Genomic DNA, 24,051 nt, shown 5'->3' with positions numbered 1-24,051 from the left:
TATCATGAATAAAGTGTTGAAATGGGTGTGCCCTAACTGATGGTCAGAATCATGATACTAATTATCAGGGTGGGCAAAGCAGGGGGAGTAAGAGCATGTCTAACTACGGAACTCTAGGAGTTTGTCTTCATTCTTTCAGTGATAGATACTGAGTGTTTCCCATGTGTCGTACTCCCTGCCAGGTGCTGGGGATGCATTGCTAAAGGAACAGAACTAGCAATATTCCTCATGGAGTTTGTGGTCTCAGACTGAATGGGTCCCGTCAATTTCACACAGCAGCAATGCTTGTTATAAATGATAATAGATTTTCTACTCAAAGGAAAAGATTGTGGTTTATTTCCACTTCTGTGGCTTCTAGAACTTTTTCCATAATGTAACCCTCATGGAGAGCATTTTATTCAAATTGGGGATGATGTTTTAAATTATTTTTGGCCCCAATCCCATTCCATTAGTATAAATGTTTGAGACTGTGGTGTTTCCATTCCCCTAGTATATATTATGTGCTTCCTGGTGACTTTCTAAGTCAAGTAATTGCCCAGGGAGCATGATTACATCATCAGTGCTCTGCTTTAACACCCTCACTTTTTCACACAATCATGAATCAAGCCTTAAGCTCCTACTATGTAGGGCTTTAGGGGTGATGAAGGCATAATTTCATCAGCTTAAACTCTAGTGAGAAAACCAGATCTGACATATAAAACAAACTATAATGCCAAGTAATGAGTTCCAAGGCCAGAAATCTCACAGTCATTGGAGATGTCATCTCAGTAGAGATGGCTCTTTCTAAAATGCAAATTTCATCTTCTTCAAATTCACAACTTTCATGGTCAAATTCAAACTCCTTGACAAAGAAGCCAGAATCTGGGCCGAGCCTCACCCTGCAGCCCTCTTTTCTGCCTATCCCATGGGCCTCTTCTGTTCCAGCTGAACACGTGACTGCGGATAGCCTCTACCTATCTTTCAGGTTCACGTCTCTATCTTCTTAAACTCAGGACTCTATGTCTGGAATGCACAACTCCCCTGATTAATTCTACATAGACTTCAAAACTCCAAGAAAACATTATTTTCTCTACAGAATTTCTTCTTTCCATCTGTATCCCTTACATTCCATGTTAGATCTCCCACCTCCATGCACAGGAGCCTCTATCCACATTCCACAACACTTAATCTCACTGTATTATAATTGTCGGTCTGCTTTTCCATCTCCTCCACTGGATTGACTATAAGCACTTTGGGGTTAGAGGGTATGTCTTACAAATAAATAGATTAGTGTTATGGGAGCACATATAATTGATAGAAAAAAATGAATGGATAAATATTATAGGAGCACAGAAGTGTCATTATCATGGCTGAAAAACAGTGAGAAAGGTGATACTCTAATATAGAAGAAGGGATGTTTAAACTTGTCCTCGAGGGATGAGTAGGAATTTTCCAGATGAATGCACAACTTCCTTCTCATTTGCACAAACAAATTAAGATAATGCCAAATTAAGTATATTAGAAATTTTGATGCATGTAGAAGACTAGGGCTAAAATGTAGGTAATGTAACTAGAACATTTATTTGTAATATACATGGACATAATGTTTTACATGCCTGCTTAATTATACCATGTTCACTATACATGTCATCTTGCTTGCCCTGAATAAACCAGTTCTAATTTCACTTCATTCTTGACTATGTAAATCCAATTAAACAGCTATTCTTGCTAGGAAAACAGCTTTCAAATTTTAATAGGGTTATTTAAAAAATAAACTAAATTTGATGATAACCTATATACTATATGCATGAGATAAACAGAGAATAACAGACAAATTCGCATAGAAAGATTCCCACTTTGGAGTTTTATTTTTGGGGGGTTGCTTTTTCTCACATTCTCCAGTATCATAAATTGTAATATGACTGATTTATTTCTGCTTCTGATGACAATGATAATAGAGTGAACCACATTTTGAGATTTTTGTATGCTGTGAAATCTAAAACATCAGCTTTCAAAATCTGCTTTTATAGATTTTAAAACTCAGTATATCTCAAATTAGAAATCATATTGTGAATCTTTTATCAAATCTCTTTCAAATTATGAGGTTTAATACGATAACTACTATTAACCATTCTCTTATGAATGTACATACTGTAATTAGACTCTTGTGGGTCATTTCATGCAGAGATCCCCACTGATTAAAAACAAAATGCCATTATTAACATTGAACTCTTTTAAAAAAATTATTATTATTATTATTTTTTTCAGATGGAGTCTTGCTCTGTCACCTAGGCTGGAGTGCAGTAGTGCAATCTCAGCTCACTGCAATCTCTGCCTCCTGGGTTCAAGTGATTATCCTGCCTCAGCCTCCTGAGTAGCTGGGATTACAGGCATGTGCCACCACACCTGGCTAATTTTTGTATTTTTAGTAGAGATGGGGTTTCACCATGTTGGCCAGGCTGGTCTTGAACTCCTGACCTTAGGTGATCCACCCACTTCGGTGCCTAAAGTGCTGAGATTACAGGTGTGAGCCACCACACCCAGCTAATTTATTTTTTTTTTTAAAGACAGGGTCTCATACTGTCACCTAGGCTGGAGTGCAGTGGTGACAATAGCTCACTACAGCCTCAAACTCCTGGTCTTCAGTGATTCTTTCTACCTCAGCCTCCTGAGTAGCTGCAATTACAGGCATGAGCCGCTGCATCCAGCCATACACTCTTTTGTCACCTTTTTTTCTAGAGTCATAAGAGGACCATCATAAATCTAGAGTTAAAATAGAATCATTATTTACAAAGATCAGATTTAACCCTTAAAGTAAAAGTATATCTTGCCAAATATTATAGGAAGTGTTGAGGTTTATTTTTTATCTTTCATGGCTTACTTTTGATTTCAGGACTTCAGGAACTGGAGGGAAGTAATCCTCATAAGAACCATTTCGAAGAAAAGATTTTTTAAATTGTATTGTGGACTGCAGGAGTCTTAGATTTTCTGAAAAGGAAGGGAGAGGAGTTACTTTATGTGAATAGCAAGGTCATTTAGGAAACCAATTTGAAAGACACCTCTATCCTGATTTAGTATTAAATTTTGTCTAAGATAATAGCCTACTTCAATATAAATATAAGATGAGTGAAAATTTAACCTTTATTTGAACCATGGGGACAATAGAGTTCATTTTTTAAAATATTCATAGATATTCTGCTTAGAGATAAAAATACTTCTAGCAAAGATGCTACATAGTTTCGCCTCTTTGTGAACTGACTATGCTTTATTCCTGACTTTTTGATATACTATTAAGCTGAAGTATCTTGGAGAGAAGAGGTTGTAGAATCACTGTGATATAAACAGGCCTTTCCAACCTTGATTAATTGATACCTTATAAACCAAGACCAGACTTAAATATTTGTTGTGCTATTTGCTTGCCATTAACTCTCAGAAAACTATTTTTAGTGTGGGAAAAAGAATGTGTGTGTCCTAGAAAATGTGAGAAAATAGGTCTTTTCTCTCAAAAAAAAAAGAAACATTTTATTAAATATAATCTTTGTGGTTACCCATGTAGGCAGAAAATTGCAAATAAAGTGTGTGAGGATAGAAAATAAAAATAGCCTGCCACAAAGATGCCTTTGTTTGTGTAATTTACACCCACTTTCAGAACATTATATTATCATGCTTTAACATTTTTTAACAACTAAGATTGTTAAGAGCATAAAAATGTCATGAAGGGTCATGTGAACCCTTAATGACTTCAGGCACTTGGAAGATTTGTCCCAGTGGCCACTATCACATTATCCATTCATTATATGGCCATTATATATTAAAGTTTGTCCAGGTGGCCAGCTAGTGCTAGCAGCAGCAACAGAATAATATGATAATAGGACTATACATTCCCTCATATATCAAATCACCAGACTGAAACTGATGCATATGGAAACTAAGATTTTACAGGCCGGGTGCAGTGGCTCATACCTGTAATTCCAGCACTTTGGGCGGATCATGAGGTCAAGAGATCGAGACCATCATGGCCAACATGGTGAAACCCCATTTCTACCAAAAATACAAAAATTAGCCAGGCGTGGTGGTGCACACCTGTAGGTCCAGCTACTCAGAAGGCTGAGGCAGGAGAATCACTTGAACCTGGGAGGCGGAGGTTGCAGTGAGCCAAAATCGTGCCTCTGTACTCCAGCCTGATGACAGGGTGAGACTCCAGCTCAAAATAAAATGATTTTACAAATTTTCTTGTTTGTGTAAGCAAATGCCTCAGAAACTCACTACTTCAGAACAGAAATAGAAACCATGAGTGGCATTTGATTAAGAAAAGTATTACCTGGTGAACCCCTGGCCAAACTGTCAGTCACATTTCTCACACATACCAAGTAAGGAATATAAGGACTATTTGCTGATATATTTAAGAGGGCATCTTCAAAGTTTTCCAGAATTAGGAGCCTGCAGAATTAGAAAAGAATACCAAAATTAAGTCATATGAAAATAAAGCAAAGCCATTTTGGTCCCTGGTTGTTGGGCACTGATTGGCTGGGACATTGATATAGTATGGATGTCTTCCCTCATCCAGTTTCACTGTACAATGGCAGCACCTCTCTGGATTCTCTGAGCACTTGCCTTTTCCATGTGTACTATCTTTATATTTAATTATTTTAATATTCCATCATAGGTCATCTTAAGGCAATTTCTAGGCACTGGTAAGGGTTGCCAGAGAAAATACTGGACTCCCAGTTAAAGTTGAATCTTAGATAAACAATGAATAATCTTTTCGTGTGCAAATACATCCCACATCCCACAAGTCCTGCAATTATTTTTTATTTTTCTTTTTATCTTTTTTTTTTTTTTTGAGATGGAGTCTCACTCTGTCGCCCAGGCTGGAGTGCAGTGGTACAATCTTGGCTCACGACCACCTCTGCCTCCCAGATGCAAGTGATTCTGCTGCCTCAGCCTCCTGAGGAGCTGAGATTACAGGCACATGCCACCATGCCTGGCTAATGGTTGTAGTTGTAGTAGAGACGGGGCTTCACCATGTTAGTCAGGCCGGTCTTGAACTCCTGATCTCATGATCTCTTTTTATTTTCTAAATCTGGCAACTCCCTTTGGACTCTCCAATTCTTCTCTTGTCAATTGAAAGCTAGGGGGCTAGATGATCTGCTAGGTCCTTTCCATCTATAATATTGAATAACTAGATTTGAATTCATTTAATTGTGATGAGAAAGAACTAATGGGATCCAGTTGACCAATATAAGTTCCTTTTTTCTCCAAACAACCAATTTAGTGTTTCCAAATGAACCACTTTCTGGTTTCCTTTCAAAGTGATTGGCATGTGAAGATAGAGCCTAAGATTTTTAAGGCTATGTGTGTAAGGCTATGTGAATGAGTATCTGCATATAATACATGCCCTGTCATTTCAACTGTGAGGCTGCATCTCTATTTATTTTGTAACTTCTTCCCTTAGTGTCTACTATTGAATTTTATGTACAGTAAAGAGAATAAATGTCAATGGCCGATTTGGGGATCATCTGTTTTGAATCAAACTGTACAATACCCAAATTAACTAGTCCTATTGGATGTTTAACTTAGATTTTATTAAAATGTGAGTGGGATCAATTAATCTTGGCATAGCTAGTACATTTAGGAAAATGTTTTCATTAATATTAAAGAAGACTCAGGGTGTTTAAATGTGGGTTAGTAACACAGGATCCTTGAGGCACTTTAAAAGAAAAAAATAAATATATGGCAAAAGAAGTCTCTAATTTGGCAGTCAGAGCACAGCCAAATGGTCAGAGGGCTGACTCATTTAAATACTATTCATAGCCTTGATATTTTTTTAAAAAAGCATCCATTTTACAGGCACTCATCCTTCTGCATAGGCATTTTCTTGACTAGAGATTACTGGTAATATTATATTTGGTGGTCTCAGACCTTTGAGATTTTAGACAGTTAGCTTGATTATTTATCAAGGCCTCCTTATAGATGGTCATGCCATTTATCAATTCACAAATGAAGGACAGGAGAGTGTATTCTTCGAGTAACTTTTCTGTCCTAAATAAAAGAAACTATCAGGGAAATTTTAAAATCACTTTATTACTGTTAAAAATGCAATAGGAGTGTGACAGGTGGCAAAACTAACCCTGTTCCATAAGTTACCTGTATAACATGAAGATATGAATCAAGATTCATGGACTGGTCCACTTACGATATCAGCGAGTCAAGTCAAATCAAATCAAGCCAAGGTCTAATAATAATCAATATACTCACAACACTTGCCCAAAAAATCCTGAGCAGGTGTTCTGAAATACATGATAGTTTCAGAATGTTGAGGGAAGTGGGAAGCAGTGTCCGAAAGAACATTCCAAAGATAAGCTGGAAGATGGGACTTCAGAATCCAAACATCAAAAAAGAGACAAATGAAATTATGAAAACAATCATAAAGTGACTGCATCTATTTTGGGGAAAGGAGCGTGGAACAATTCACCATTTTATTTGCCTATAGTGGTAAGTATAGGTTTCAAAACAAACATTTCTCCTCTGAGCAACTTCAAAGAATGATGCATTTAGTTTTGTATCCCACTCCTTGTTCACCCATGACCCCATCCCCATCACAGAATATCTAGCATTTGTGTTTTGTATATCATACACTTGAGTTATTATCTGTTGAAAGGATAAATACATCAGGAAAAGATATGTAGGAAGCTGCAGGGATACTGGGCATTTATCTGAGAAGTGCCCAGTGAGGCATCTCTGGATGAGCACATGTTGGGTCGTTCTCTTGCTTCAGTAAGGTGGTTCTGCCTTCCTCTCCTCATCTTTCCCCATACCTCCCAATATTGCCCTTCCTTCTTTTGTGTTTTTCTTTCTCTCTGTCATCACTGTTACAACATAGAGCCATTTCCACTGGGTGCACTGCTCAAGGGCAAAATATTGACCTAATTTATTAGATGGACTAGAACAAGAGATTTTCATGGTGTACTGTCAAGCTTAAAATAGAGGACAGCTGGGCTAGAATTGACCTTGAAATATCATCTAAGCCATTCTATTAGTTTCATAAAGAACATTTGATTATAAAAATTTTCAAGAACAGACAGTTTACTCCAAAATAAGATCCCATATCTGTGTGCCACAGTTTTGGCATAAATGCACAATTATTCCCTTAAAACACTTGAGTAATCCTTTATGCAAAATCCTACCTACTTCCCAAGAGTACTTACAATAAAAGATAAGCATCTGGATGTGCACATTCATGTGTGCAAGTACAAACACAAAATAATCAAAATAATGACTTTAGAACAAAAATATTTAGGAGAAAGCAGAGCTATGAGGGAAAAGTGGTTTTGAGCATCTTTCTCCAGAAAATTCTGAGCCAAAATAACTTTTATCGTATACCAGTATTGCCCCTCTGTGATTATTTTAAAGCTGGAATGGAAAGGAAGTCTGGAGATAAGAAATCCCTTAATTTCATCCATCACAACAAGAGCCATCTTAGAAGTATTGAATTCTTCCTAATAAACTGTCAGCTAGCTGTCAGCAACTAACTACATTTGCTGTGGAATTTGCAGGTCTGTGGTGCTGACATTATCAATGCTATGGATGCCTCAAGGCTCTGATAAAAAATTCCTGGCTTCAGCAATAAGTATGCAGTTATCTCAGTTTAAAGGTATTTTCCTATTATTATATTTGATGGCTATATAGGGAATGTGTTTAAAAGACATGACTATTTGAAACATGGCAGCCTGGCTAAGGAGAAACGCCTAAGGGCTTGGTTGCTCTGGGAAAAGCACCTGGGTCAGCCACCATAGAGGATGAGGGGGATGGCAGCAGAAACAGGAGGAGGTCGCTTATCAAGGATTTTGGCCAGAATCTACTCAGAATTGGAGAACTTCCCTTTAAATAATAGAAAGTTTGCAAACAACTATCTAAATTCTATTTTAGAAAAAGAAAAACGTGATTAAAAATAAGTACTCCTGTTTGTTTCTATTTGTATAAATTTCTGTTGGCACAAAAACGTATTCTTCGGAACTAAAATCAAAGAATTTCAATAGTATAATTTATAGGCTAAAGCAAACTTTACCTAACAGGCAGGCCATCTAGTCTCTAAATATGCCTTGAACTATGGGAATTTGCTTCAATTAACTACCATAAGCAACTGTTTGCACTTCTCACTATAATTATCACAGTTACTTCAGGATCTGCTCGCATTAACAGTCTTTAGACAGCGTGGTTGCTGCTGTTATTTCCACTGCCTATTGCTGGGACTTTATATATGCCAATAAAAGCCCCAAATTAAATTACCTACAGTTTTGCCTAACTGAATACCACTGAAAGCAAACAAATTTTGCATTATTTTGCTTGTGCATAGAAAAATATTTTGATTCTTTAGAAATAAAAAAGAAGGAATAAAAAAAATTGGAGGCTGCTATGTTATGAATGAGTACGCCCTCCCAAAATTCATACGTTGAACTCCAAACCCCAAAGACGATGGTATTAGGAGGCTTGTTTATAAGCTGCTCACTTTGTGATATTTTGCCATAGCAGGCTGCATATAGTAAGACAGATACTTATACGTTGTTTGTGGTCAAAGAAAAGTGTCGGCAACGGGACCTGGAGCCAGATCATCGTCATAGGCATAAGGTAACCAATCCAGAATGACACATTACATCTAGTTATGCAAGCTTGGAACTGAAAAAGAGATTTTCTTATGCAATCCTAAAGTATCATTAAATAATATCAAAAAATAATTTTCAACTTTACTTCACTTGGACTATGCCCTTTCCTTTGCTCAGTCAATGGTTGATTTTTTCTATTCCATGCTTATATACACTGATAAGAGAATTATGTTTAGAAACTGTTTTGTTTATTCAGCCAAGCTACCTACCTATTTAGAAATAAACAAAGACTTACTGTGCAGCCAGACTGCTTGGAGATAATGTCTGTCCATCATCCTCACTCCACACATGCGTTATATTATCGGAGTTGCCTAAAGTAAAAATTTTTATATAGGTAAATATTTAACATGTTTGCTTAAAGATTTTTTTTTTCCCTAGCAAAAACCATCCCAGGTCACATTAATGGGGAGAAAATGTAGAAATCTGCAGAATTATTATCCAAAGAATTTTATAAAACCATCTATGCTCTTTTTTTGGAAATATTGATGATATTTATAGGAAATAGATGGCTACCGGTCAAAATAATCCCAATGGTCAAGCATATGCATTTCGAACAAGTCCTTTGTGCATCAAACCACTACATTATTTTATCCCAGGACCTGCATATATAGATGACTGCTGAGTACTATAATGAAGATTGACGACCACGTGATTTGTTAATCAAATGAAGTCAATTTTAGTCTTACGGGTCACTGGATTTTTTTTCCCTTCAGTTGTTAGAATGTAGCCTCAGGAAACATCTGCTATCACTAATCTATATTTTCTATCTTTCAAAAAGCAGCCACTAATCTCAATTGAATGCAGTTGTGAATGCAAATTGACTGATGTTAACAGAACTGTTCTGAGTGTTCTCAAATAATATGAAGGTGCATAGTGTGGTAGGCAGTCACTAAGTTTGGTCTAATGGAAACCACATATGAAGATCTAATTCAACATCATGAGTTACCCCTAGAAGTTAAATAGACCCCTGATTCAGCCTGCTGCATAAGGTTGTATCATAAAAGAGTAAGTGTGCAACAGCACTCACATAAAAATTGAAAGTGAAAATGCTTTAAATGGCCCCTACATAAATACAAGCATCATAAATCCAATACTTTAATTTGGCTCCTTTAGGGAAATGATATCACTTGTTTCAGTCTTCTCTTCAGACTCTACTCATTCCTTATAAATAATCCAGTATGTTTCAATGCCATCATTTTTAGCATTGCCTAATCACTTTCAACTGAATATTTTATTACCAGCTTCAATAGTTCTTGTGTTGTCTCTAGTTAGTGCAACCTAAAGCCTTCTAAAAAGGTAGTAGCACAGGGCTGGGTGCGGTGGCTCACTCCTGTAATCCCAGCACTTCGTGAGGCCAAAATGGATGGATCACCTGACATCAGGAGTTTGAGACCAGCCTGGCCAACCTGGTGAAACTGAAACCCACGCTCTACTAAAAATATAAAAATTAGCTGGGCGTGGTAGCAGTCACCTGTAATCCCAGCCACTCAGATGCTGAGGCAGGAGAATCACTTGAACCTGGGAGGCAGAGGTTGCAGTGAGCCGAGATTGCACCATTGCACTCACTCCAGCCTGTGCAACAGAGCGAGACTCTTGTCACACACACACACACACACACACACACACACAAACACACACACACACACACACACAAAAGGTACTAGTACAAAACTATGCAATCATCCATTCTTTTCTGGCGCTGATTATTAATTTTATTTAAATTAGCATGTGTGTAAAAAAGACTATTACAGAATTAAAAATCTCCTTGTCACCTGTATCAGTCATGTTTAAGTAATGTTTGTACAGCCCCTACTATCTTGCAGAGCAACTGTATCAGTTTTTCCTGTTCAGCAAAGTGGAGTTTTCCTGTGCTCTGTTCATGATGCAGCTAAATACTAATTGCTCTAATAATAGAACTGCATCAGTGAGTTAAAGAAACAAGAACGAATGGGATGCCCAGAGTAAATAAACCTAATTAACAATAGTAATATCTATTACATATTGGCTTCTATATATAGAATAATTATAGATTTTAAAATCTGTTGAGATTTATCCTTTTGCAATGTAAAGGTATATAAAACTCTTTTTCTAAGATCAAATTTTGCTCACTTTGAACTCCTACATGATGCTGAGCAAGCTAATTGGTATTTGTATACTATGTGGTTATAGAATTTTTCATCAAGCCATTAAAATAAGTAACTAATAGAAAATTAACTGTACGTTATCAATGATAGACTTGACCCTGAAGTTAAATAGAGACTTGTCCTCTGGTCACTAAGGACTATAAAGCATATTTAAAGAAATACTATACTAAACAGGCCTTAATGAAATGGAAAATGTTACAGACCCTTTAAAACTGAGATTTTACTTGTTTTTTATTTGTAAGATTAGGCATATATAAAATTGTATTCACAGACATAGAAATATGGTACATAGATAACCTCTTTTTATCAGTAAGGATTGCTTTCTATCCTAAATTACATCCTAAAAATGTAATTTCATATCATGTACTATTTTGCAAAAAAGCAAATTCCAATGAGTCACAAAGATAATCTCTGCTCCCAAAACTCAATATTTATAAATGGACTTACTATGGAGTGTATTAACTGTGTAGCAAGGATCCTAGCTGAAGCTGAGCTGAGAATTAGATATCTTGAGACAGGAAGTTAGGAAGCAACCTTCTTCCCTTGTGTTTATTAGCATCTCTTTATTTTTGTGGTTGCAAAGGAGGCTCCTAAAGAAATCCTGAAGCATGCTCATACTTCAGGTTGGATCAGAGATAAAAATGGTGTGGGGAAAGTGGGCAGAAATCAGAGTGTGGAGAGGAATGGGGAAAGGCAGTGGAAAAAATGTGGCATGTGGCTTCCCACAGAATGATAAATGTGGATGGGGAGCCAAGCTCCATCAGTGGCTGAAAGTGGGGGCCATTCTGAGGTTAAGCAGGTACTTGCACGTCCCAGTGAGATAACCCAGAAGCAAGTATGTCTCAGAAGGCAAATGTTTAGGTGAGGCTGTTTAAAAGAGCTCGTGGGGCTTAGCTGCGGAGATATACAGATCTAGGTTCTAATCTCAGTTTGGTCACTTGTCGGATGAGTAACACAGGCCAAGCACCCAGCCTCCTGAAGCCCGTTCCTTTATCTATAAAATGGAGTTAACAACTTTATCTCACAGAGTTGTTGTGATGATAAAAGGAATTTCAGATAATAAAGCACTGAGCATTGACACAATAAATATTACCTATTATGTTCTTTACTTGAAAGAGTGGTAAACCTACTTTGTAGGTTTACTTGAAACCTACAATGCTATCTTAACCATTATAATTAGAGAGAATCCAAGCAACTCTGCTATGAGATACCACCCGACTCCAGCATAACAGAGTATAAAACCAAGGGAGAAAGCATGTTCATTTTCAAAAATACTGCTGAACGCTGTGAAGGTAAGAATGAAGTGGCCTGGATTACAGGGAAGGTATCTGTCCTCAGACCAGAGACCCCTGTGCTGTTGAATCGTAGTCACTAGTTCTGCCTTCAATTACAAGTTTAAGTTCCCTGAAAGATTCCTAGAAACACTTAAGAGGGTTTTCAAAGTCTACAGAATTTCTGCTCAAAAAGGTAGGGGTTTGAAGTTAATAACTTTTAGGAATTGACATTAATACCTGTGCATTAATATTCTTGGCTTGATGAACTCACAGTGCAGGAAATTTAAAAATAAACAAAAGGTAAGTACATCAAATTTTACACATAATAATATATTTCCTTGGCGTATTTTCTTGTCTTCTTGACCATCCAATGATGTGTTTTAAAACTTGCCAAAATGATTATCACAGTCATAGGCATAAAATGTGGTCATCGTTAAATATTAAAAACTGAATTACATTTTTCACTATGAAAACTGTTTTGCTCCCTGCTTAATAAGAAATGCTGCTTACTTCTCCAGCTTCTAAAGCACAGCTAAGCTTTGTACTTAAATTTTTTAAAAATATAACCTGATGGCTGGGTGCAGTGGCTCATGCCTGTAATCCTAGCACTTTGGGAGGCCGAAGTGGGAGGATCACAAGGTCAGAAGTTCAAGACCAGGCTGGCCAAGATGGTGACACCCCCATCTCTACTAAAAATACAAAAATTAGCTGGGCATGGTGGTGGGCACCTGTAATCCCAGCTACTTGGGAGGCTGAGGTAGAGAACTGCTTGAACCTGAAAGGTGGAAGTTTCAGAGCCAAAATATCTGCCACTGCACTCCAGCCTGGGCAACAGAGTGAGACTCCATCTCAAATATATGTGTGTGTGTGTGTGTGTGTGTGTGTGTGTGTGTGTGTGTGCATGTGTGCATTAATATTCTTGGCTTGATGAACTCACAGTTCAGAAAATTTACATCAGGTAAGTACATCAAATTTTACATATTAAAATATATTTCCTTGGTATATTTTCTTGTCTTCTTGACCATCCAATAATGTGTTTTAAAACTTGCCACACATACACAAGTTTATGTGTGTGTGTGTGTGTGTGGTGCACACACACATACATATATATATATAAGTTTATTACTTTAGATTAATTATAAGATGTGAGTCTGAAGATATAAAGGAAAAGGTAGTAAGGAGAAACATTAAGTTCTTAAGCCTTTAAAATGCAAATGTGAAAAGCATACAGAGGAAATAATTATGTTTGTTAGTGCACTGTCTGGTTTTATAGCCTGAACTATTTTTTTAGAGTAATCCTGTTTTTCTAATGGTTGTCAAAACCATCAAATTTAATAACAGTCAATCCTGCAAGCTAACCATTAATTCTGTAATTATAGATATTAAAAAATGCTCTATACTAACAGAAAATGACATCCAAGAGTATTGTTGAATCCTCCAGTAAGAATTCTTCAAAACCTTCATAGATATGCTTTTTTAAATATGAAAATTGATATTTCAAGACTATATAATGAACAATCAGCTTTTGAACTGATGATCTCAGGATGCTTATTTTTATAATCTAAAGGTAAAAGTCAACATAAGTAAAAGCTGACAAACTCAGCTGAGAAAGCATCATTCTAAATTTATTCACCAGAGATAAATTGTTAACCAAACTTGGCAAATAGGGATTTATTTCTTACATCTCCAAACCTGTGTCTGTGTGTATATATCCGTATGTTTCCATGTGAGTGTAGACAGTACTATTGTAGATGTGCCAAAGGGACAGTTTGTGACTCACTAGCAACATGTTATACCTTGTCTTACTGGGCATGGCATTGTATTTACATTGATCTATTCATGCTCTAGTATCAAGATGATTGAGGGGCATATTTTTGCCAATGAAAGAACTTCTAAATAAAAAATCAAAATTTGAAAATGAAGTTAAAAGTACTGCAATTCACCTTAGGCTTTGTTTCAAATAGTAGGCTAGAAATCTATTTGTTGAGGCATATTCCCTGCTTTTTTTTTCTATACCAAGTATAAACATAGTTTTACAAGCTAATAGAGATCATTTTCACCTAAATAAAAACCCTAGAAAGCCTCACCTCCCTCTTCTTGACCATTTCTCCCTTTCTCCACACTTCAATTAACTAGAGATCCAGATTTATTCATAGCATATGTCCCCACCTAAGAATAATATAATCTCTACATGATTACTTTCACTGCACTCTGCTTTATATTTCCAATGGGCCTTGTGACGCTGAATTTAACACAGTAAGATGGAAAAATAATACCTTGAGCTGGGGAGTCCAGAGTGTACAGCAGATGTTTAACAGACTTTCGGAGTGTTCTAAAACCTTCATTAGATGCAACTCGTGGATTAACCTTCTGCACAACCAGCAGCACACTAAGGAGTCAAAAAACAATTAAACCAGATTATGTTTCATTGTTTGCAGACAGAAACAAAAGGTTATTTAAGGAGAAAACGGCTACAGTATAGAAAATTATTCTCATAACATAAAAGATAAGATGCTAATTTTGTCATTCAATTACTTGTTTGTCTGTTCATGCACAGAAACTCAACAAAATATTCTCGAACCGGACAGAACACTTTATGTTTCCAGGCTTGTAAAATATCAGGACTCACAAGCCTTAAAGTAATGGAATAAGGTTCCCATCGATATTTTTCTAAGACTCAGAAATAATTAGTTAGGAAAAGCAACTTTTAATTAAATAATACATTTTTTTAAGTAAAAGGAAAAATTAAATATTAGAAAGTATTTTCATTAAAAACCAAACCCAAATAAACAAATGAAGGATCTAGTTTCAGGAATATTTATTATTTAAGCATTTATAATATTTATCTTTTGCTAAACAAATAGTAATGTTTTTGAAAAAGAAAATGGAGCTTGCCCTGATTAAAGACTATACTCTGTCCTCTAAGTGGTCTCTAGGCACTATTCCAGAGGTAGTTCAAAATTAATATCCATACTGTCTTTCTATAGCTTGCATGTTACCAATAAGATGGGCAGTCTACACTGGGGATAGACAATCAGAAAATTCAGTTATGCTTGAGTTCATTCGTATTTCCAGAGAGCAATTAGTTACTTAAAACATGTCTTTTAGTTTCTTTATAGCCATTAGTGCATTTTAAAGAAATATTGCTATTGCACATGTATGTCTAAATTATACAAATACTGTGATTTATATCATCAGTCAAGTGAAGTGAATCCTTTAGTTAAGTAGAAGTGAGAACAAAGGCTTCTGCTAAAAATTTGACAATGTAAAGTTAAATGTAGTACAAATTAGCTAACAGGAATTTTTTCCTATCTAATTTCTTAATAAACTGAATGCATATTCCAGTAATAGATACAGTATTTGTGTATGCTTTCATGGCATTCTATGTTTTTGGAATTTTTGACATTTAGGTTAAGATTTTGTTCATTTTAGCTCCCTAGATATGAATGAGAGCTGTTTAGAGAACTAAGTTTGGGATGCTGTCTGGGTAGTTCCTAGAATAACATAAGGATATACATTTGGATATGTGTATATGTTTATAAACATACATAAAAATATATGCATATTTATTTTCTAACATTTAGTTTTCTAATAATTCTATAAAGTCCATTTTATTTGTCCAGTTTTACAGATGGGAAAACTAAAGTTCAAAAAAGATAAGTAACTTGTACGAGGTTATTTAGTTAATAATAAGTACAGCTGGGGTCTGTCTATTTCAAAGTTTATGTTCCATCCACTCTATATGTTGCCTCTGGCACAAAAGCTTTCCTTCAACATGGAAGGGCAGAACATTTCTGCACAGAGCCCATAGGCATCGTTAACTTATACCCAGCTGTGTTCCAAACAGTCGGCCATAGAGGCATGTCTGTATTTTAATCATCTCTGCTCTGTATACGCGACTGGTAATACCTCAGCCATTTTCATGTTTGCCCCAAGAATTTCCTGGTTCTCAGATGTTGGGATGCTTCTAAACTCAAGCAACCATGGAGACCAGATAGACTGTCTTAGGTCATAAGTCTTGGCTGGCCTTCTCCAAGTCAGACCCTCTGCCTAACTCACCTGATCTGTTGTCCCAAAGTAATACCTTCAAAGACTGAACATTTGACAATCTCATTAAATCTTTCAGCATTATTATCATTAACAGTATTAATTAAATGTCAGTAGATTTCATTCATCTTTTTCTAACAAAAGGTAACTTAATAAATATTGACACCTAGGCTCCCATCTTCTCTGAAATCCTTTGAACCATCAATATTTGATCTTTATATTACTTCATAGATTATTTTTCTTCTCTTCATCATATAAAAATGGAAATAATCCAAACAAAACATCATCAAAAACAAGTTGCCTGTGAGTAAAAGTAATTTTTAAGAAGAGTTTTTGGGATTCACATCTCAGCATAGCCCTTCCTCTCAGCAAGGCAACAATCCTGTTTCCTTTCACACACTTTTCTTGACTTTTGAGAGTGCTCATTAATTATTGTCTTAACTTTAACATTATATAATCTAAATTTGGTGGTTGGTTTATATACAACTTAAAATGTAATAAAATGCTGGAGAAATAAAAAAAAATTCCTATGGGGTCCATTTGTCTCTATTACTTGTTCAACAAAGACTAAGATAAACCAATGAGACCATAATTTTGTGATAATATACAGTCATTTGTGAGAAAATTATGGCTGTTAGTGACACCGTCAGATTAATCATAATAATAAACAGCTGACTTTAAAAAATTGTTTATATGGAGATATAATCCAAGTCATGTATTTAATTTGGAATTTTCTAGTAATCACATTTAAAAAGTTAAAAGAAACAAGTGAAGTTGATTTTAATAATATATTCTATTTAATCCAATACATCAAAAATATTAGGATTTCAATATTTAATAATGTAAAAATTACTAATGAAATACTTAGGTCTTTCACTATACTAGATCTCCAAACTTATGGGGCATCCCAATGCAGATACTAAATTTTAATTGAAAAGTCTTAATCTGTATTAGATTTTATTAAATTTACAGGCGAAAAAGTAGATTCACCCAAGTTATTCTAAACATATTAAAAATTTTTCAATAACTGAATAAAATATTAGTTTTTAAATTTTAAGTGAATCAAAGTTAGTGAAGTTACAAATTCAGATCCTGAGGCACACTAGCACATTTCACGTGCTCAAAAAACATATTAACCAGGGGCTATTATGTTAGGAAGATCAAGTATATAAATTACTGAACCACTAAAAAAAGAGTTGTTTTGACTAAATAAAAGTCAGATGCTACTCTACCAAAAAATGCAATCTATACAATGGTAAACAATATTTGGAAACCTGTATTTGATAAAGAGTTTATTTCCAAAATATATAAAGACCTTCTACAGCTCAATAGTAAATAATAAATAAATAAACCCAATTTAAAAATGAATGAAGGACTTGAATAGACATTTCTCCAAAGAAAACATATAAATAGCCAATAGACATATGAAAAAATGTTCGGTATCGCTAATCATCAGATAAATGCAAATAAAAATCCCAGTATCATTGCACGGCTGTCAGGATGCATATTACTGAATAAACAAAAGACAAAAACTATTAGCAAAGATACAACCCTTGCATGCTATTGGTAAGAATACAAAATGTTGGCCAGGGGTGGTGGCTCACACTCGTAATCCCAGCACTTTGGGAGGCCAAAGTAGGCAGATCACCTGAAGTCAGGAATTCCAGACCAGCCTGGCCAACATGGTGAAACTCTGTCTCTACCAAAAATATTAAAAAATTATCTGGGCATGGTGGGGCATGCCTGTAATCCCAGCTACTTAGGAGGCTGAGGCAGGAGAATTGCTTGAAGCCGGGAGGTAGAGGTTGTAGTGAGCCAAGATCGCGGCACTGCATGCCAGACTGGGCAACAGAAAGAGACTCCCTCCCCTCCCAAAAAAGTTATGTGTCCCCAATCTTGTTTTTTTCTTTATTTCTTCTAAAAATGTGGGGGAGGAATATGTGTGCAGAATGTGCAGGTTTGTTACATAGGTATGCGTGTGCCATGTTGGTTTGCTGGACCTACTAATCTGTGCAACCTGCATGCCAAATCCAGCCCTGAGGCCTGTTTATATAAAAGTATATCAAATATAAAAAAAAATTGTTAAGCAGATTTCAAACGTTCTTACCACAAAAAATAAGTATATGAAAGAAATGTATACAGTATGTTAAATAGCTTGATTTAGCCATTCCACAGTGTAGATACGTATTATGTCATATACCTTAAATATATACAATTTTTGTCAGTTAAAAAATAAAAAGAAATACTGCTGAATTAAATAAATTTAAGATAAAAACTTTAAGAAAAGAATACAAAATGGTGCAGTTGCTACGGAAAACAGTATGGAGACTCTTTAAAAATCTAAAAACAGACTATCATACATGATCCAGCAACTCACTTCTGGATTCTTATCCAAACGAATTGAAATCAAAATCTTGAAGAAATAGTAGTACTTCTGTGTTCATCCAGCACTATTCACAATAGCCAAAATGTGGAGATAAACTAAATGTCCATCAACAAATAAATGAATATGAAAATGTGGTATATACACACAATGAATACTATTCAGCCTTAAAAAAATAATGGCATTTTGAAATATGCAATAACATGGATGAACTTTGAAGACATTATGTGAAATGATAATGCATAACCACTTAAGCCAATCACACAAAGCAAAATACCATAAAATTTCATGTGTGAGAAGTATGTAAAATAGTCAAATTCCTAGAATCAGTGAGTCAAATGGTGGTTTCTAGGGTCCGATTAGAAAGGGAAATGGGAGTTGATCATGACCAGGCATGGAGTTTCAGTTAAGCAAGATAAATCAGCTCTAAAGATCTGCTGCACAGCATTGTACCTATATTCACAAGTTAAAAATTTGTTAAAAGGGCAGATCTCATATTAAATGTTCTTATGAATATAAAATAATGTTTTAAGTCAAATGCCATTTGCCTCATAATAATTTGAAGCTGTTTCTCTTTAGGTTTTTCTTTGTTTGTTTGAAACAGTCTCATTCTGTCATCCAGACCAGAGTGCAGTGACATTCCCACTGCAACATCAAACTCCCAAGCTCAAGCGATCCTCCTACCTCAGCCTCCCAGGTAGCTGGGACTACTATGTACCACCATACTCAGCTAATTTATATATATATATATATATATATATATATATATATATATATATATATGTAATGTAGTGGGATACTATCTGTACTATACAGTATCCCACTACATTACCCACATATATATATAACCTGGGTAATGTAATGGGATGCTATCTGTTTTATATATATATATATATACACACACACACGTATCTATCTATCTATATATAATATAGTGGGATACTATATATATACACACATATATATCTATCTATATATAATATAGTGGGATACTATCTATATATATAATATATAATATCCCACTACATTACCCACATACATGTAATATATGGGTAATATAATATATAATACATTATATATATGGGCAATATAGTGGCATACTATATATTATATATAGATAGATAGTATCCCACTATATTATATATAGATATAGATATAGATTTACTATACTACATATTTTACATATATATATATATAGTACAGATAGTATCCCACTGCATTACCCAGGCTAGTCTTGAATTCCTGGGCTCAAGCAGTTTTCTCACCTCCACCTCCCAAAGTGTTGGGATTACAGGCATCGGCCACTGCACTCAGTCTCTCTTTTTATTTTTAATTGATTTTAAATATATGAACATAATTGTTCACATATAGAGAGTACAGTGTGATATTTTGGTACATGTATACAGTGTAATTATCAAATTAGTATAATTAATGTATCAGATTGCCTCAAACATTTATTATTTCTTTGTCATGAGGACATCTGAAATCCTCTCTTATCACTATTTTGAAGTATACAACGTCTTGGTATTAACTGCACTCACCCTACTGTGCAGTAGAACACTAAGATTTATTCCTCCTATCTAATTGTAACTTTCTACCCCTTGATCAACCTTCCCTCATCCCCCTCTTTCACTCAGCCTCTGGTAACCACTATTTTACATTGTACTTCAATGAGATCAACTTTTTTAGATTCCTCATAAAAATGAGATCATGCAGCATTTGTCTTTCTGTGCATTTAATTTGTTGAGGCACCTCCATATTGTTTTCCACAATGGCTATTGTACTTTACATTCCCGTCAAGAGTGTGCAAGAGTTTTCCTTTCTCTGCATCCCTGCCAGCATCTGTTATTATTATTATTATTTTGCCTTTTTGATCATAGCCATTCTTATGGCAGTTAGATGATATCTCATTGTAGTTTTGATTTTCATATCCCTGATGATGAATGATGCTGAGCATTTTTAAGACACACCTGTTGGCTATTTACATGTGTTCTTTTGAGAAGTATCTATTCAGATCTTTTGTCCATTTTTAATTTGATGATTTTTTTTCTACTAAGGTGCTTAAGTTGAAGCTATTTATTAATAGGCTGTTTTCATTATTATATAGAATCTTTTACATTTATAATCATTACTTGACAGCATACTCTATTACACAGTGCCAAAATATGCGGTAATTTTATTTTAAAATTTAAAGGGAATTAAAATCACTGCAGCACTTGGATTAGAGGTTGTCGTTAAAATAAAATAGCCACAGCACAGTGTTTTTCCCAGTGTAATTTGCTCCACCAAAATAATGCCTAGAGTATTTTTAGATCTTCTGTCTTTTACTAAATATTATTTTGTGGAATTTTTGCTGTTGCTGTTGTTGATTTTTTAATCAAATTTCATTGAGGCATAATTTAAATACAATAAGATGTAACTATATTAGGTGTATTCATTGAGTTTTTCTAAAGTTGTAAAGTGATAATTTTTAATTGTATAAACTTATGAGGTACAAATTGAAGTTGTAAGTTTTGACACATATACACACATGTAACCACCATGCCAATTAAGATACAAACATTTCAATCATTCCAGAAAATTTATCTCATGCAGTTGCTCCTGAATCCACTGATTTGATTTCTAACACCCTAATTTTGTCAATTCTAGAACTTTCTATAAATAGGATGCTACGCTATCTACATATACAGCACATATTTTTTGTTTTGATGTTTTTGCCAGCATAATATTAATGAGACTTATTCACCTTGTGTGACTCTATAATCTGTTTATTTTTATTGTTGTGTTGCATTTTAATATATGAATAAACCACAATTTGTTTTGCCATTTTATTTATAGATATTTAATTACCCCAATCAACTTTTAGCTATTATGAAAAAATAAACATCAGTATACAAGTCTTCATATAGGCATGTATTTTCATTTTCTTGGGTAAATAGCCAAGAGTAGAATGCAGTCTCACATGGATCTACTGTTTAATTTCATTAGAAGCTGTCACAGTTTTCCAAATGACTGCGTTGTTTTCCATGCTAACTTGTCATATATGAGCACTTCAGTTAGTCTATGTTCTTGATAATACTTGGAATTATCCACTTTTAATATTTTGTGCATTCTAGTGAGTGTGTGGTGATATTTGTGGTTTGAATATCATTTTGACTCTTTTCACTGCTACACTATACAATTCAAATAATCCCCCTTCTCCTTTTACAGATTCACCTATTTGCTTTCTAAGACAACACAAATAGGAGGAACAGGTTGAAATGTCAAAATTCTGAGTGAGTGAACATTTTCCTAAGAGATAAAATAAGGATTAACACAGATAATCAACCTTCCTAACATCTTGGGTTTTTTTTTTATATTTCAGTTATGGTATGTTAGCATGGAAAGAGTATAGAACTGGGATTCGAATCTTCGAGTTCAGGCCCTGGCTTTGCCGTGTTCTAGCTATAGAAACTTGGGGAAGTCATTTGACTCCATAAGGATTTGTCTCCTCTTTTATAAAATGGGAACCTGTTGTCTCCATCTCAAAACAGTTCTGAGAACCAAATGAGATTACTACATCAAAACAAGGGCTTATGATAAGGTTTTTGAACAGATGTAAGTTCTTAAAAGCATTCCAAAAGTAAAAAACAATCTCTTCTGATGCCTTAGACATATAAAATAGAATACATCATGCTATTAGTGACATATAAGAGAGGCAACCTGGGTTCTGGAGTTAGAAAACCCAGTTGTAAACCCTTCTAGCTGCATGATCTGCAAATACTTATTTTTTGTGACTGCTATCTAATTTACAAAATAAATAATGTCTGTTGTAAGATTCAATGAGATAATGCATACAAACATCTTGATAGCATATCTGGCATGTAATAGGCACTTAATAATCGAACATCATTAATGCAGTAGTTGGAATTTTTAAGGCACATTTTCAAATTAGCTATACAGGATGGTAAAAACCTAAGTACTGTTCATTAAACTTGAAATGCTGGCCATGCCCACATCTCTTTTATGAATAAAGTAACCTTTAAAGGGGTTTCTGCTACAAAAGTTTTAAAATCTTTGTAACATACATACCAAAGCTAACTGATAATGCAGGCTTGGAAAGATCATTTTACAAGCTGACTACACACGAGGGAGGCCAACCTCTTTGAGGTGGCTTGGAGCAAAACTTTTACCAATAAGGTTGTTTTATATTGGATGGCTCCAAACAAAACTCAATGAGCTATTTTATTCCTGGATGGTTAAAATTTTAGATGCATAGAGCTTAGGTTGTCCCTGAATGAGCTGGGTCATTGCTGCAATATACCATTGGTCCAGTTATACATCTCATTCTTAGAAGCTCTGTGATACCCAGTAACAATACAACAGGTAGGATCAGTTCCTCATGGACAGTTCCATAACCTCAATGACCACAGTGTGTTTCTTTAACTAATATACTCACCTTCGTTGCTAAATCTTCAATAAAGGGCTGAAGGACTATTTTCTCTGTGTTTAAATAACCACCTAACAGTAATTATCACACGTAACATTTTTTAAAAGACTTCTTTGTGAACACTAATATTGCATTTAATTCTTACATTTTCTTACCTGTTTGCCTTTCGAAGAACATCAAATAGATTGCTTAGTGATGTGTCATTCTGAAACACATTTGGAAAACTGGAGAGAAGCTGCCACACAGCTTTCTGCTCTTGCACTTGTGAGAAGAAAGACAGCACTCTGACTATTTCCTGAAACACTATCTTCTGATTGTTGGGGTCACTTGATAGCTTAAAAAATAAAACCGCAGTGTAAAATGAGACTTTAACATTTGTAATCACGTGGTTTACTGTTTTTAAAGCATCAAAAATCTAGATTTTTGCATAAGCAATTCTTTCAGCTCTTTATTCAGTTTGAAGCCAATCTTTTATTTGGAAAACCAGCAACTATTTTTAATGTTCTTAAACATAATTGGATCTTTTCCTTGTAGCTCCAGAAATTGGCATAAAATTTGGTTAACAAAACTGTATTTGTACAAAATATTTCATATTATACATTTGAAAATTAAAATTAAGTTCCTACAATAAAAATTAGCTCTGAGTAATTTTTTTTTTCCTTAGGACTTGGTTTAGGAGTTGTGGATATATCTTCCCTGTACTTACTACTAGATGTTATATTGTTTGGGTGGAGTACTCCTAAAACTAATATATAGATTAGTAGAGCTATAGATGGATTAATATATATATATATGTTTTATATATATATAAATATATAATTGTGTATGTATACATATATATAAAAGTCAGGAAAGTCTTTGCTATTACAATTATGTTTACAAATATATTTAGTATTACAATTATATATTATATTTACTGCTATGTGATTTTGAACAATGTCTTTTTTTACCACATATTCTACTCTACATGACTGCCAATTTTGTTAAAAAATTATTGTAAGTACTTTACATTGGATTGGGGATTATTGTAACTGTACCTTCAATTGGGTTACTTTTGAAACCCAATTAGATTACTAAAGGATTATTTAAGCACTCTGAACTTCAAAGAAATTACAATAAAAATTCAAAAAAA

At 34.8% G+C, this 24,051-nt stretch overlaps 1 protein-coding gene across 1 annotated transcript in view; it reads right to left on the bottom strand.

Annotated features, from left to right (window-relative positions):
• Nucleotides 1-24,051, bottom strand: part of ABCA12 (ATP binding cassette subfamily A member 12) — a 201,128-nt gene that overhangs the window by 97,045 nt on the left and 80,032 nt on the right. The window contains exons 7-11 of the mRNA XM_003925571.4: nt 23,075-23,253; nt 14,337-14,449; nt 8,878-8,953; nt 4,301-4,419; nt 2,861-2,967 (exon numbers count right to left, since the gene is read on the bottom strand). Coding sequence (XP_003925620.3) covers nt 2,861-2,967; nt 4,301-4,419; nt 8,878-8,953; nt 14,337-14,449; nt 23,075-23,253 — 594 coding nt within the window. The remainder of the gene's footprint in view (nt 1-2,860; nt 2,968-4,300; nt 4,420-8,877; nt 8,954-14,336; nt 14,450-23,074; nt 23,254-24,051) is intronic.

The sequence above is a fragment of the Saimiri boliviensis genome, chromosome 5, assembly GCF_048565385.1.
Source record: "Saimiri boliviensis isolate mSaiBol1 chromosome 5, mSaiBol1.pri, whole genome shotgun sequence".
Lineage (NCBI taxonomy): Eukaryota > Metazoa > Chordata > Mammalia > Primates > Cebidae > Saimiri > Saimiri boliviensis.
The sequence above is the reverse complement of the archived record's forward strand: the minus strand, read 5'-3'. Positions and strand labels throughout refer to the sequence as shown.